The sequence below is a fragment of the Pseudorca crassidens genome, chromosome 12 (genome assembly GCF_039906515.1).
Source record: "Pseudorca crassidens isolate mPseCra1 chromosome 12, mPseCra1.hap1, whole genome shotgun sequence".
Lineage (NCBI taxonomy): Eukaryota > Metazoa > Chordata > Mammalia > Artiodactyla > Delphinidae > Pseudorca > Pseudorca crassidens.
In genome coordinates, this window is record NC_090307.1 from 74,264,175 (window position 1) to 74,280,081 (window position 15,907).

Sequence of the window (15,907 nt, forward strand, 5' to 3'; positions counted from 1 at the left end):
TTTTCTACAAGAAGAGGAATAGATTGGGGAGACTGTTTTAAAATATAGGTTTTAAAAAATGTTTTTGTGTGTCACACTTCTATTTATTTATTGGCCCCGCAGTATGTGGGATCTTAGTTCCCTGACCAGTGATCGAACCCGTGCCCCCTGAATTGGAAGGGCACAGTCTTAACCACTGCACTGCCAGGGAAGTCCCTAAAATACAGGTTTTATTATTATTTAGGTGTGGCAAGGCAAACAGATCGGGAGACAACTGCCTTTGAAAAGATTAGACTCTGTTATACTCACAGATTCCAAGAAGAGGGGGTACACCACACCTGGGAAGCCAAATGGGAAAGCACCAGGGTCAATAACGGGGCAAGAGTGAGGGGAAAATGTGGGCAAGAGTCTTTATTGTGGTTTCCATAGGAAGGAAAAGGTGACGCAGGGTCACCAGGCTGAGGACTGGCTCGTCTGAGTAATTTCTCCAGGCTCTGAGCGTAGGGATTGTCTCCAGTTGTCTGGGATTTGGCTGTGGAGTGATTAGGGCAGGTGGATTAATGGGTCTGGATTGCTTGGTTTGCATATGAAAAGTACACTGGCGGGTGAGTTATTTATTAATTAACCCTGGGAGGGGAGTGCCCTCCAGGACCTTTGAGGCCCTAAGATGTCAAAACATCAGAACAGAGAAAATAAAAAGCCTGATTAACACACAAAGATGGGGAGAGAAAGCAGGGAGACTGTGTGGTCAGCTGAGTGAGAAGTGATGCTGGCTCGGACCAGGGAGGCCCATCTGCAAAGCTAAACAGCAAAGGGCCGAGTTATAACAAGTGTCCTCAGATTTGGGGAACTCAGTCAACAAAACTGATGACCAGGGCTTCCCTGGTGGCGCAGTGGTTGAGAGTCCGCCTGCCGATGCAGGGGACGCGGGTTCGTGCCCAGGTCCAGGAAGATCCCACATGCCGCGGAGCTGCTGGGCCCGTGAGCCATGGCCGCTGAGCCTGTGCGTCCAGAGCCTGTGCTCCGCAGCGGGAGAGGCCACAGCAGTGAGAGGCCCGCGTATCGCAACAAAACAAAACAAAACAAAACAAAACTGATGACCAGCGCCCCTTAGCTCCGTCCCAGGTACTCAGCTACATCACACGGGGACTTCTTTAGAATCTGAAACCTACTGACAAATGGGGTTAGATGCTGTGGGCCTGGAGCAGAGAAACTGCCAGGGTCACTGACAAATGGACTTGCTCTGTCTCCTTCAGGATAAGACCTGGGGACTCGCTGATCAGTCTGATTTGGTTAGAGTCTTCTCAGGGGCTGAACCTCTGTCTTCCAATATGTGAACTTCTGGCATGTGAAAGAAGGTGCTTGTGCAAGTTGGACCCTGAGGATAGAGCTTGAACTGCTGGATATAAAGAGGGAAACAGATTTCAACAAAATATAAGGAGGCTTCTCAGGTAGAGAAGTCCAGAGATGAAAAAGGCTGCTTTAGATGGTAGTGGGCTCCCCTTCATGAAAGGTCTAGGAAAGGCAGGTGTCCACGTGTATGGACTCAGGAGTAATGATGTTTAATACGTAGCACTCAGCATGCCAAGGGCAAGCCTAAATGCTATATATAATTATATACAGTAAATATATAGATAGCATATATATCTTTTTTTGAGTTTTTGTGGCATTATATTTAGTCATCTTGGCTGGTTTAGTCACATTGTTGTTGTTTATTTTTTGGCTGCCGCTGCATGGCATATGGGACCTCAGTTCCCCGACCAGGGATCGAACCCACACCACCTCCATTGGAAGCATGGAGTCATAACCACTGGACCGCCAGGGAAGTCCCTAGCATATGTATATCTTATATAATCTCTTCAGCAACCCTAGGAGGGAGGGTTATTAATATCCCCAGTTTATAGACAAGTAAACTGAGGCTCTGGTCCAAGTCCCCTAGAGTGTATATAGTATCCTAGGTTCCTGGCCTGAGTAGCTCCAGAACCCATGATCTTAACCAGTAGCAGATGCTCCTCTGAGGCCAAGAGTACCCGCTAGGGAACCAATTACAATGCCGATTCCTGGCCATTCTCCAGACCTAAAGCTTTTGCATCTCTGCAGAGCAGGGCCCATGAATCTGAATTTTAATAAGATGTTGATGGTGGCCACAGATGTTTAGAAGCCACCACTTGGATCCCCTCTTGCGTGGAATTGAGAATATGAGGTATAAGGGGTTGGAGTGATGACTTTTAAGGTCCTTTCCGTTCCTGAATGTCTATAAGTCTATAATTAATGGAAAATATAGTTCTCTGTGGATTTTATTTTTTTGTATTTTCCTGCCACCCCCCATTGACCTGAATAGCTTTGAGCTTGTTCCCTGGATAATGGACCAACAGCTTATATTCTAGACAAAAGGCAATGAACACAAATAAATAATAGTTAAAATTTGTTAAGCCCTCACCACGTGCTGGGAGCTCCACTAAGTATTTTATAAGCCTTATGCCCTGTGAGGTGGACGCTATCACTATCCCCACTTTACAGATGATGAAACTGAGGCCCGGAGAAGAAAAGTAACTTGCCCAAGGTTACCTTCCAAGTCTGCAGGAAAGTCAGAATTCAAATCTGACTTTCTACTTGAGCAGAGAGGCCACACACTTAATCATTCTGTGATGTGGCCTCAGTGGGGGGATGGGTAACTTCTAACAGGGGGAACTGAAAGCCTGGGGGACAACTTTCCAGGCAGTTTGTCTTTGCAACTTATTTATCCACTCCTTCATTCAACAAGCAGTGGTTCTCAATGGGGCAGCCATTCAGTCTCCCAGGAGACACCGGCAATGTCTGGAGACAGTTTTGATTGTCACAACTTGGAGGGGCAGTTGGTGGTTGTGACATCCTGTGGGTAGAGGCCAGGGATGCTGCTAAACATCCTATAATGTCTAGGACAGCCCCTCATGACAAAGTGTCATCTGGTCTAAAATGTGAACAGCGTTGAGGTTACAAACCCCATGTTTAAGAAAGAGATGCTCTTAATAATGACACCAGAATAATCACCATAAGCCAGATGGTACCAGGCACATCCATCTAGAGAGCTTAGGATCACAGTCTTTTAAAGCCAAAAATGGGGACTTCCCTGGTGGTCCAGTGGGTAAGACTCCACACTCCCAATGCAGGGGGCCTGGGTTTGATCCCTGGTCGGGGAACTAGATCCTGCATGCATGCCACAACTAAGAAGTCCGCATGCCTCAACGAAGATCCCGTGTGCTGCAACTAAGACCAGGCGCAGCCAAAATAAAATCAAATAAATAAATATTTTCTTAAAAAGCCAAAAATGCCCTTGAAGGTGGCCCAGGCACCCTCTTATGTCTCAGGGAAGTTAAATGAATTGCCCAAGATCACATAATGATTCACATTCAGATCTGTTATTCTTTTAGACAGCCCAGAGAAGAGCTTGGCTGGGCTGTAAAGCCACTGTCAGGGTCAGTAGGCCCTTGAACAACTCTCTCTAAGGCCTAAGACCACCTAAGCAATGGCCTCTTTGCAAGGAGACTTTCTTTCTTTGGCCTCCAGACTGTTCCACTTAAGTCACTGAAACACATATTCCCTAGAGGTGAAGCTGGCTGGCATGTGTTTGAAATGATGGGGTGTGAGCAGCTTTGAGCCTGAGAGTTGTTTTTTTTTTTTTTAATTGAAGTATAGTTGATTTACAATGTTGTGTTAGTTTCTGGTGTACAGCAAAGTGATTCACTTATACATATATATACATATTCTTTTTCATATTTTTTCCATTGCGGTTCATTACAGGACATTGAATATAGTTCCCTGTGCTATACAGTAGGACCTTGTTTATCTATTTCATATACAGTAGTGTGTATCTGCTAATGCCAAACTCCTAATTTATTTCTCCCCCACTCCCTTTCCCCTTTGGTAACCATAAGTTTGTTTTCTATGTCTCTGAGTCTGTTTTTGTTTTGCAAATAAGTTCATTTCTATCATATTTTAGATTCCACATCTAAGTGATATCATATGGTATTTGTCTTTCTCCTTCTGACTTACTTTGCTTAGTATGATAATCTCTAGGTCCATCCACGTTGCTGCAAATGGCATTATTTCATTCCTTTTTAATGCCCGAGTAATATTCAAATTTGTATATATACACCACATCTTCTTTATCCATTCATCTATCGATGGACACTTAAGTTATTTCCATGTCTTGGCTATTGTAAATAGTGCTGCTATGAACATTGGGGTGCATGTATCTTTTCGAATTATGGTTTTCTCTGTGTATACGCCCAGGAGTGGGATTGCAGGATCATATGGTAACTCTATTTTTAGTTTTTTAAGGAACCTCCATACTGTTCTCCAGAGTGGCTGCACCAATGTATAGTCCTACCAACAATGTAGGAGGGTTCCCTTTTCTCCACACCCTCTCCAGCATTTGTTATTTGTAGACTTTTTGATGATGGCCATTCTGACCGTGTGAATACCTCACTGTAGTTTTTTTGTTTTGTTTTGTTTTGCTTTAAGAAACTTAGTATTATCTTTATTTTCATTTATTTATTTATTTTGCTGTTTAGCATGTGGGATCTTAGTTCCCCGACCAGGGATCGAACCCACGCCCCCTGTATTGGAAGCTCGGAGTCTTAACCACTGGACTGCCAGGGAAGTCCCCTCATCGTAGTTTTGATTTGCATTTCTCTACTAATTAGCAATGCTGAGCATCTTTTCATGTGCCTATTGGCCATCTGTATGTCTTCTTTGGAGGAATGTCTGTTTAGGTCTTCTGCCCATTTTTGGATTCGGTTGTTTGGTTTTTTGTTACTGAGCTGTAGGGAGCTTGAGTTTTTAAAAGCCTGTGGTGGGTTAACCTTGAGGATTCCTAGGCTATTACAATAACTCCCTACTTTTTGCCTGAGGTGGGTGACAATGAAACTCCCATCTCTCCTCCTTGGCCAGGAATCCCTTCCTTTTGCCCCGATGAGCCTCAGGGGGATGGGAGCCAACATGAAGCCCCACGTGTGCCTTAGCCGCCTACTCTGGTCCTGTCTCTGTGCAGCAGTCTCCTCATTTAGAGGAAACAAAACCTGCTTCCAGTTCCTTCCCTAGAACCAAGAATGAATCCTTATGGGCATAAAGAACTTGCCTGGGACAGTTTCAAGAACGTAGTCATGTAATCAGTAAGTCAAACTGCATTCTCTCAACCTCCCTGATTTAATGGAAGGGGATGGGGAAGCAGAACGGCAAATAGGATGAAACAAGGTTATGTGTGATCTTTCCATGGGGACTCAGTGCTTTAGCTGCTAAAACTTAATAATGGTGGCCCCCACTGTTAAGGAGAATGATTAAGCTGATGGACAGATTTTTCTGATTTTTTCATTCATACAGTTTTTGTTGTTGTTGTTGTTGTTGTTTTTGCGGTACGCGGGCCTCTCACTGTTGTGGCCTCTCCCATTGCGGAGCACAGGCTCCGGACGCACAGGCTCAGCGGCCATGGCTCACGGGCCCAGCCGCTCCGCGGCATGTGGGATCCTCCCGGACCGGGGCACGAACCCGCGTCGCCTGCATCGGCAGGCGGACTCTCAACCACTGCGCCACCAGGGAAGCCCTCATACAGTTTTTATTTAATCCTTTGGCCTGGTCTATACTGAACTCCAGTATCAGATGGAATCTAGGCAATGCCCCACCTTCTTGGGATACATTAGACCCCCGCCGTGTGTGAAGCTTTCACACTAGTAAGTAAAGACAGACACTAAACAATAAGTAAGCAAATTACATGGTACGTTAGTAGGTGATAAGTGCTATAAAAAAAGAAAAAGCTGAACACGGTCTGGAAGATGGGGGAAACGGGCTGCAATTTTTTTCGATTATGGTAAAATACACATAAGATAAAATTTATCATTTTAACCATGTTTTTAAAGAGTACAGTTCAGTGGTATTAACTATATTCACAATGTTGCACAACAATTACTACTGTCCATCCACAGAACTCTTTTCCTCTTGTAAAACTGAAACTCTGTACCCACTACGCAGATCCCCCTACTCCACTTCGCCAGCCTCTGGCCATTCGACTTTATGTCTCCATGAATTTGATTACTTTAGGAACCGCATATAGTGGAATCATACACCAGCTGTCCTTTGGTGTCTGGCTTATTTCACTTAGCATAATGTCCTCAAGGTTTATCCATGTTGTAGCACGTGTCAGCATTTCCCTCCTTTTTCAGACTAAACAATATTCCACTGTATGGATAGACCACATTTGTTTATCCACTCATCCATGAAGGGACACTTGGGCTGCTTCCACCTTTTGGCTATTGCAAATAATGCTGCTATGACATTGGCTGTACAGATATCTCCTCAGTACTCTGCTTTCAATTCTTTTGTGGGTATATACCCAGAAGTGGAATTGCTGGGTCATATGGTAATTCTATTTTTAATTTTTTGAGGAACCACCCTACCGTTTTCCATGGAGGCTGCACCATTTGTGACTCTCGCCAACAGTCAGTGTGTAAGAATTCCAATTTCCCCACATCCTCACCAACACCTGTTATTTTTATTTATTTTTGGTAGTTGCCATCCTAATGGCTGTGAGAGAGGGCTGCAAATTTTAAGGAGGTGGTCAGGGTAGGCTTTGGTGAGATGGTGGCATTTGAGACTTGACAAAGGTGAAGCAGATACTCTGCAGAAGAGCTTTCTAGGTAGAGAGAACAGTGGGTCCTGGGGCAGAAGCCTACATGGTGTGTTTGAGGCAAAACAAGGAGACAGAATGGCTGCATGAGGGGGTGGGAGAGGAGAAGAGCCCTGGAGGGTTTTGAACAGAGGAGGGATGTGACCTGACTTTTAAAGAATCCCTCTGGTGCTGTGTTGAGAATGGGCTGTAGGGAGACAAGGGCAGGAACAGGAGGACCAGAAAGATGACCACTGGAATTAACCCAGGTGAGAGGTGATGGAGGCTTGAACCAAGGACTAGCAGTAGAGGTGGAGAGAAGTGGTAGGAGTTTAGATGTAGCTCAAAGGCAGGACCAGTAGAATCTCCCGATGGATTGAAGTGAAATATGAGAGGGAAAGAGGGGTCAAAATTGACTCCAAATGGGATGGACAGAGTTACATCAACTGGTATGGGTGAGGCTGAAAGAGGAGCAGAGTGCAGGAGAGATCAGGAGTTCAAGTTTGGACATGTGCTTCCATGAGCTAGCATTAGGACATTCCTTAGTATTCTGAAAAGGAGACCATGGCTTCTAGGTACTCTGCTACCTGAATAAGCTGGAGGATAAGGGAAACAAGTCCAGAGTCAGGAAGACAAAAAACACCAGCACCACTGGTTGAGCCCTTACGTAGAGCCAGCCACTGTACTGGGAGCTTCCCAGTGGTGACGTCCCTCATTCTCACAACAGCCCTGCCATGCAGATACCGCCATTATCCCAACTTTACCGATGAGCACCCAACCTTGGGGAGATGAAGTCGTTAGTCCAAGGCCACCCAGATGCTAAGTGGCAGAGCCAGGGTTTGAACCCAGATCTGCCTGACTCAAGAGTCCACACTTTTACCCCTGCTGCTGCTGAAGCCCAGGAGATTCATGGAGGTGATGGACTTAAGCTCAGTCTTGAAAGACGGGGTTGGTAAGAAAGGAGGGAGAGTGGATTGAGCAAACACAGGATGAAGTTCCAATTTCTTGTCCTCACTCCAGGGCCCTGTGTGGCCGGGTCCCTGCCATCCTCTGCATCCTTCCCTCACGCCACTTGCTCGTGAAGCTCCACTGGCCTGATTGCGAGCTTTTCCCACACACAATTCCCTCTATTTGAAATGCTCCATCCTATCTCTTTCTCTGGCTGACTCCTACACATGTCTGGGGGTTCAGCTCCAAGGTCACTTCCTCCAGGAAGCCTTCTCTGATTCTCCCCTCCGCTATCTAGAACTACTCTTGTTGCATCATGCACTTGTCCTTTGTAGCCCTTAAAACAATTCTCATAATTATTGTGCAATTGTGTGCTCTACATCCGCTTCTCCCATCGAACCAGTGCTGTCCAACAGAACCTTCTGCAGTTCCGGAAATGTTTTGGACCCATGCTGTCACAACGCAACTACAGCAGCCACATGTAGCTACTGAGCACTTGAAATGTGGCTAAGGCAACCGAGGAACGGATTTTTCAAACACCACCTACTTTACTTATAAGTCAAATTTTATATTGTGTATTATATATGAAAGTTATTTCACATACTAATTACATAATTTAAATTTAAATAGCCACATGTGGCTAGTGGCTACTGTATTGGACATTGAAGCTCTAGACTGTGAGCTCCTTGAGGGCAAAGACCATGTATCTTATTTGGTTGTAGAATCCCTTGACCTAGGATGGTACCCAGGAAAATCACTGAATGAATGAATGAGTCAATCAATCAATCAATCAATGTAGTCTGCATAACTTGCTTTCAAGAAATCATCCTAGAAAGGAGAGACCCAGGAAAATCTGACTTGCATAAGATCTCACAGTAAGGCAGAACTAGATATAAAATCTCAGCTTTCTGAATCTCCTGTGCCTGAGTGGACAGCAGGTGAAAGGCAGAGGTTGTTTGTGGTCTCAAATGACCCATCCTAGAGCTGTGTGAAGGTGCCTCTAACAGCAGGAAAGGACTATTTCTTAGACACCCTCATCCCTCTTCCCCCTCCCCTGACCCTGTTAACTACTTAGCAGCTTGTAATCTATTAACACTTGGCCTCCTGCGGGACTGAGCCTGTTCCAAGGTCCACTCTTGCCCACCCTCTACAAGGCACTCTGATTTTTTAAAAATCCATATTGCTCTCAGGCAGTCTGTTGCCAGCAATCTGTGAATAATATATATAGGGTGTGGTTTAAAAAACACCTATGTCGTGATGTGTAACCCACTCAGATTCACACGGCTGCTCCTTTTCTTCTATTCTTTTTTATAAATGGAGGTTAACATATTTCAGGGCTAATTTTAACATCATTCAAATGTACTTTGGGGTTTGCAGATTACATTTTGGGGGAGTCCAGCATAAAGAGTCTACAGATTTTGTTTTTATAAATTCTTTTTCAGATGTCATAATAATAATAGTTAATACGTGTGACTTCTTTGTATCTGCCAGGCATTAGCACTCATTATCTCATTTGATCTTCCCCATAACCCTCTGAATCAAGTACTATTATGATTCCCATTTTATGGCTAAGGAAACTGAGTCTCAGAAAGGTTAAGTCACTTGCTCGAAGTCACACAGCCAGGAAGTGGCACAGTCAGGATTTGAAGCCAAGTCTGTCTTCTCAAGAGTCAGTGCTCTTAACCAGCATACAATGTGGCCTCTCTAATAGATATTATATGTATTTATGTGTATAAAAATCAGAAAAATAATCAAGAAACTTAACACTGGGGTTTGGGAAGAGAGAGACTTACTTTTATTTTTGTGCTTCTTTTTGAACTTTATTTTCCCTATCTATATATTATATTAGTACATTATATTATATATTAGTATAAAAACTAAATTAATTTAAAGCTGAAGTAAAAAATTCTTATTAATTTTACTTTTTTAAATTAAGGAAGGAATTGTCATTCTAGTGTCATGTCTATATATTAGATTAAATATACATGAATCTTTGAGTAATTTGCAAAGTTCACATGCTCTGACAGCATTTGAAAATTTATCCCAGTAAAACTGCAGTTCCAATATGTATTCTTATTCTGAGTACCAAATTTCATATTTTAGTTTCTGAATTATTTTTTATTTAGAGATAATATGATAATATTATCATAGATAATATGATAATATTAAACATGATATTTATTTTCAATGAACGTGGTATGTTTTCCTTGAGATATCTGCACTCAGATATGTACATTTTTATGTATTCACACATCAGCTTTGGATATTATAACTGAGTGTCCTTTAGCATTTGTGAAATAATGCTGTGTTACATAAGATATGCTATTTGAGGATCAATTAATAAAAGCTTAAAAGTAAAAATTTAATTAATTAAAAATATTAATGAAAATTAATTTTATACTGATTGAGAAGCAGACACTACAATACCCTTCAGTACTTATAGCTTCAGAGAGCTGTATCAGTCACGCTAAAAGTCACTTGGGAGAATTCCTCAGTGGCTTAGACAGAAAAAAACATTTAAGTCAAGAAAATACACACATACTAACAACAATGTACCCTTTCCAACAATTCCAAATGGTGTCTAGTTTTACCATCCAAATGGCTAGTACTTCTAAAAATTAAAACAAAACCCCCATTAATGTTCTTTTTAATGCCCCATCTCATACTCTTGGAATTTGCTTAACAAATCACCATCAGCTCGTGGTAGGAGACATTTGGAAGCCCCTTTACAAGCTCCCTATACTTGCCACGCTTGATTGTATTCCCCCAACATTTTCAGAGCAAATTTGGCATCCCTGAAAAATTCCAATCCTCTAAGCAGGGTATTCCTGAGTTCCCAAGGAGAGCCGACAGTGAGTCTCACTCTAGCTAGCTGTTACAAAAGCCGTTCATTCAGAAGGCAAGAGGTTTCAGCAACGATGCACAGCCCTCTCATTCACACACTTCATAAACAACAAGACTTTGCAGAAGCCTCCTCTCTAGGAAGGAATCCCTGCTTTTTAGAAACCAGTTTGCAACATCAGTATCATTCCCTTCTAAAAGACCTTGCAGGAAAATTAGGAATTTCACAGCATAGGAGAAGGACTGGAAAGGACCGATGTCATTGCATGGACTCATCAATTCAGTCCGCATCTCAAAACAGCAGCTAACGCTTTCTTAAAACACAGACCTCAAAATGCCTTTAGGATTGAGAGCCATTATAAGGGAAAACATAACATGGGTAGGTCCCCATAAGATTCCGACGGATCTGAAAAATCGAACTGAGTCAGAGATACAGATGCTGAGCTGATGGGGTAGGAAAATGGCTTGTCTCCTCCAGGCCTAATTCTCTCCTCTGAAACAGTTCCCTTTAAATTCAGGAAGCCACGCTGAGACGCCCCTCTGCAGGTTTTCCTTTAAAAAAGGAAAACCTGTCTGCGTCTCACTCGCCCCCAGGATACTCACGGCAGCTGCCTTAGCTGGAATAAGTCCTCCTCCATGTCCGCGCTGCGCCAGGACGAGCCCTTTTCATGGCCCTTACATGGTGGTGGTGGATGACGAGGGCTCGGGGGCTTCAGCACTAGGGCTCTGGACCGCGCGGCTTCCTCCCTCGGTGGCAGCTGTTCCGGGGAGGGAGCCGCCAGGGGCCAGCCCAAGAGACAAAGCCGCCGCCGCCAGGAGACCGCGGCGAGAGTGGGCGGAGAAGAGGAGGTGAAGGGCAGGGCTAGCTGCGCGGGGAGAGGGGGCGGGGAGAGCCCTTCTGGTTAGCGGAATTTACAGGCTGTCTGTGGCTGGTGGTGTTTTACTGAGATGCCTGTGGGGCACACCAGCCTGTGAAATGGCTGTCTAGGTACCAATGAGCACTCTTTGCTTGACGAAGCCTCTCTAAATGTTTATTTGTAGGGATTCATTAAGGTTGTTACTGGTGTAATATTCTTGAAACCCAGGCTGCTATAACAAAATGCAGAGAATGAAAAAATTGTATATGTACTCTTGCATTGAAGCATTGTTTATTGAGCACCTACTGTGTGCCAGGCACTGTAAGACTCACCGGGCATATGACAGAGAACAAGTTAGAAGTGACATTGACATCACAGAGCTGAGGTCTTTTATTTTATTTTACATATTTATTTATTTTGGCTGTGCCGGGTCTTAGTTGCAGCATACAGGCTTCTTAGTTGTGGCATGCAGACTCAGTTGCGGCATGCATGCGGGATCTACTTCCCTGACCAGGGATGGAATCCAGGCCCCCAGCATCGGAAGCACAGAGTTTTACCCACTGGACCACCAGGGAAGTCCCACAGAGCTGAGGTCTTGTGAAATGAATCACACACAAAAAAATGTACGTTGAGTAGGAGAAAGCTACTCATTCATTCATTCAACAAGCATTAGTGAGTGATTTCTACAGTTCTGGGGAATCAAAGATTAATAAAACCAAATCCCTGCCTTCAAAATCCTCTTCATCTTGTTTAATGGCTCTCCCATCCCCCTTCCACTAGAATGTCTCCCCCCCCTTTAGCATTTAAGCTCCATAAAGGTTTGTTGATGTACCCCAAGGGCCTGGAACAATAAAATTTATTTATGGACACTGAAATTGGAATTTTATATTCCTAGCTACACTCAACCCCAGGGCTTTGCATTTTGAGCACTCAATAAATGATTGGTAAACTGAAAACAAACATCTTTCATTCAAGTGAGGAGATTCAGTATCTATTTTAAGCCCTAGAGAGTAGGGATAATAATTTATATCAGGGTTGGCAAGTTGGAGGTCTATTGGTAATGGATCCAACTCACCCTGGTTTGTTCAGGACTTGAGTTATAGCACTGAAAGTTCCATGTCCTGGAAAGTGCTGGGCTCCAAGCAAACCTTGACAGTTGGTTACTCAACTCCATACAAACAGAAAGCCAGATCCAACATAGAGATGCTTAAAAGGTTTTGAATACTTTTAAGTGCAAGATTTCAAACTACACAACTCTTAGATAAAACTCTAAGACTCATAGGAATAAGTCTTTATGACTTGGAATTAGGCAGTGGTCTCATAGACATGACATCAAAAAGCATAAGGGACACAAGAAAAAACAAAAAACAGATATATTGGACCATATCCAAGTTAAATGTCTTTATGCTGCAAATGATACCATGGAGAAAGTGAAAAGACAACCCACCGAATGAGAGAAATATTTGAAAATCGTATAACTAATAAGAGATTTACATTCAAAATACGTAAAGAACCCTTACAACTCAGTAAAAGACAAATAACCCAATTTAAACGTGGGCAAAGGATATGAATAGACATTTCTTCAAAGAAGATGTATAAATAGCCCATATGCCCTTGCAAAGAAAAAGTGTAACAACAACGCAATCAAGATACAGAATGTTTCCATCACCCCAAAAGTTCATCTCTGGCTCCAGACAGCCACTAAGCTGCTTTTATTACTATAGATTAATTTGCATTTTCTAGAATTTATATAAACAGAAGCATAAAGTACATATTCTTTTGTGTCTCAACTTCTTTCACTCAGCATGGCTTTGAGATTCCTAAGTGTTACTGTGTTGTTTTAGTAGTGCATTCTTATCACTGAGTAATATTCTATTGTATGGATATGCCACATTTTATTTACCTATTCATCAATGAATGACCATTTTGGATTTTCTAAATTTGGAGTTATGATGAATGAAGTAGCTGTGAACATTCATGTACAAGTCTTTGTGTAGATTTTCATTTTCATTTCTCTTGGATAAATAAATATGGAAGAGTGAAATGGCTGGGTCATTGAGGTAAGATTATGTTTATCTTTATAGGAAACTGCCGGCTTTCCAAAGTGTATGTATCATTTTACATTCCCATCAGTGATGTATGAGAATTCCAGTTGCTCCAAATCCTCACTAACACACAGCATTGATAGTTTCTTTAACTGTCACCATTCTAATAGGTGTATAGTGGTATGGCATTGTGGTGTTCATTTTTCTTTCTCTCATGACAAATTATGTTGACCATATTTTCATGTGCCTATTGGCCATTTATATCTCTTTTTTGTGCAGTGTCTTGTCTGTCCAAATATCTTGACAGTTTGAGGGGAATTGTGTGTCTTCTTACTAAATTGTAAGAGTTCTTTACACGTTATGGATACAGGTCTTTTTTAGATATATGTATTATAAATTTTTCTGAAATTTGTGGCATACTTTTTCATTTTCTTAACAGTATCTTTCAAAGAGGAAAAATTTAAATTTTGATAAGATTGAGGTTATCAGATTGTTTTTCTTTTATGATTTGTGCTTTTTGTGACATAAGAAATCTTTGTTTACCCCAAGGTTGCAAAGATTTTTCTCCTATGAAAAAACTCCTCAGAGAGTTTTATCGTTTTCGCTTTTACACTTAGGTCTATGATCCAGTTCCAGTAAATTTGTGTGTTTTGTAACATTCGTTCACAATAGTATTCCCTCTATATTTTTAGGTGTCCTTCCCTTTCTCTAGATCTCTATGGGTTATTTGGCCACGGAGGAATAGTGTATCTTGCAAAAAAGTTTGAGCAGGAAGACAGGAGACAGGGGTTGCATTCAAGCATTGTGACCTTAGACCGGCCTCTCCACCTGTATGTGGCTGTGTTCTCATCTGTAAAAGTGGCACTAATCATACATTACCCTGCCTGCTGTCCAAGAGTGTGGTGAGAATGGAAGGAGATGCTACAGATGCCAGCGCTTAGAACTGGTCCAGTTCCAGAGAACATGTGGGGTGCTGTAACTCTCATCATTTCCAAATGATCTCTGTTCCGCTGTCTCAGTGTTCTACCAAGTATAGAGTGTTTACTTTTGAGTGTAATGGAGATGACTTTAGGTGATACATGGGATAAACATTTACCTACTTAAATGATCAAATACAGATACTTATTTTTATGTATATTAGAAAAATATGGTTTTTTCCAAATGTGAAAACAATCTAAAAACAAAAGAAATTTTAAAATATTTATGTGATATAGATAAAAAAACTAAACTAAACTAATTAAACAAATTGGGAGATTAGGATGGACATATATACACTACCATGTGTAAAATAGGTAGCTAGTGGGAACCTGCTATAAAGCACAGGAAGCTCAGCTCGGTGCTCCGTGATGACCTGGATGGGTGGGATGGGGGCAATGTGAGGGAGGTTCAAGAGGGAGGGGATATATGTATACATACAGCTGATTTACTTCATTGTACAGCAGAAACTATCACAACATTGTAAAGCAATTATACGCCAATAAAAAAATAAAATGAAAAGAAAATAAAGTGACTTCTACAGACAAAAAGAAAATTAAATTAAAAGTAAAGGTGACATCTGGATATGGCCAAAAAACTTTAGGATGCTATCCAAATAGCTGAAGCTTGTCAAAATGCAGATGTATGGGCATCACACTGATACATTCTGATCCATTTGGCTGGGATGGAGCCAGGAGCCTACACTTTTAACCAGGAAGTCAGGGGATTTTTGAGCTAAGCCGTGTAAGGCCCACATTTTGAGGAACATTGCTCCTAGTGTCTTAGTTATCTATAGCTGCATAACAAATTACCCCAAAACTTAGCATCTTTGAAAAATATTAACAATTATTATCTTGCACAGTTTCTGTAGGTCGGGAATCCAAAAGCAGGTTATCTGGGTGGTTGTAGCTCAGGGTCTCTCATGAGGTTGCAGACAGATATCAGCCAGGGCTGCAGTCTCATATGAAGACTCAAATGAGACAGGAAGGTCCACTTTCAAGATGGCGGACTCACATGGTTGGTAAGTTGGTGATGACTGTTGGCAGGAGGCCTCAGTTCTTTCTTCTCCATAAGAAGATCCTCTCCTGAGCATCTTCACAGCTAACATGGTCAGTGGCTTCTCCCAAAGTAAGTGGTCCAAGAGAAAGCAAAGTTGATGTGAGAATGTCTTTTATGACCTGGCCTTGAAATTTACATACTGTCCTTATCACAATAATCTTTTGGTTACACATGTCAGCCTTATTTGATGTGGGATATGAATCCAGGATATAAGGGGGTCTTTGGGGCATACCTTGGAGGCTGGCTACTACACTCAGCTTCCCTTCTGTATTGTTCCCCATGTTTGAAACTCTCAGAAAAGACAGTAGAGAAAAAACACAAGAGTCTCTGCCAGGAAATGGGGTGACTAGTTTAATTGATGGCAGAAGTTAATTCTGTTATCAATTAACTCTTCTGGGCCTCAGTTTCCTCACGAGTCAGATGAGCTGGCCTCTCATGGCCTCTTCGGTTAAGGTCCTTCCTGATTAGAAAAATAAATAATTGTGACTTTTAAGATGTTATGATCAGATGTTCTGGGAAGCAATGGGCTAAAGTCTTACAGGGCTTCTGTCTGAACAGGAGGA

The 15,907-nt window shown here is 42.3% G+C and overlaps 1 protein-coding gene across 4 annotated transcripts in view; it reads right to left on the bottom strand.

Annotated features, from left to right (window-relative positions):
• SVOP (SV2 related protein) overlaps positions 1-11,272 on the bottom strand; it is an 85,358-nt gene extending 74,086 nt beyond the window's left edge. For 2 of the 4 annotated variants that reach the window (XR_010933275.1, XM_067700476.1), the window contains exon 1: positions 11,012-11,270. Coding sequence is in view for 3 of the 4 variants with exons in the window: in XM_067700476.1 (XP_067556577.1) it covers positions 11,012-11,046 (35 nt within the window). In the remaining variant the exon portion in view is untranslated. Of the gene's footprint in view, positions 1-11,011 lie in introns of all 4 variants that reach the window. The other 2 variants (XM_067700477.1, XM_067700475.1) reach the window with 2 other exon arrangements.
• Between the last annotated feature and the right edge of the window lie 4,635 nt (positions 11,273-15,907).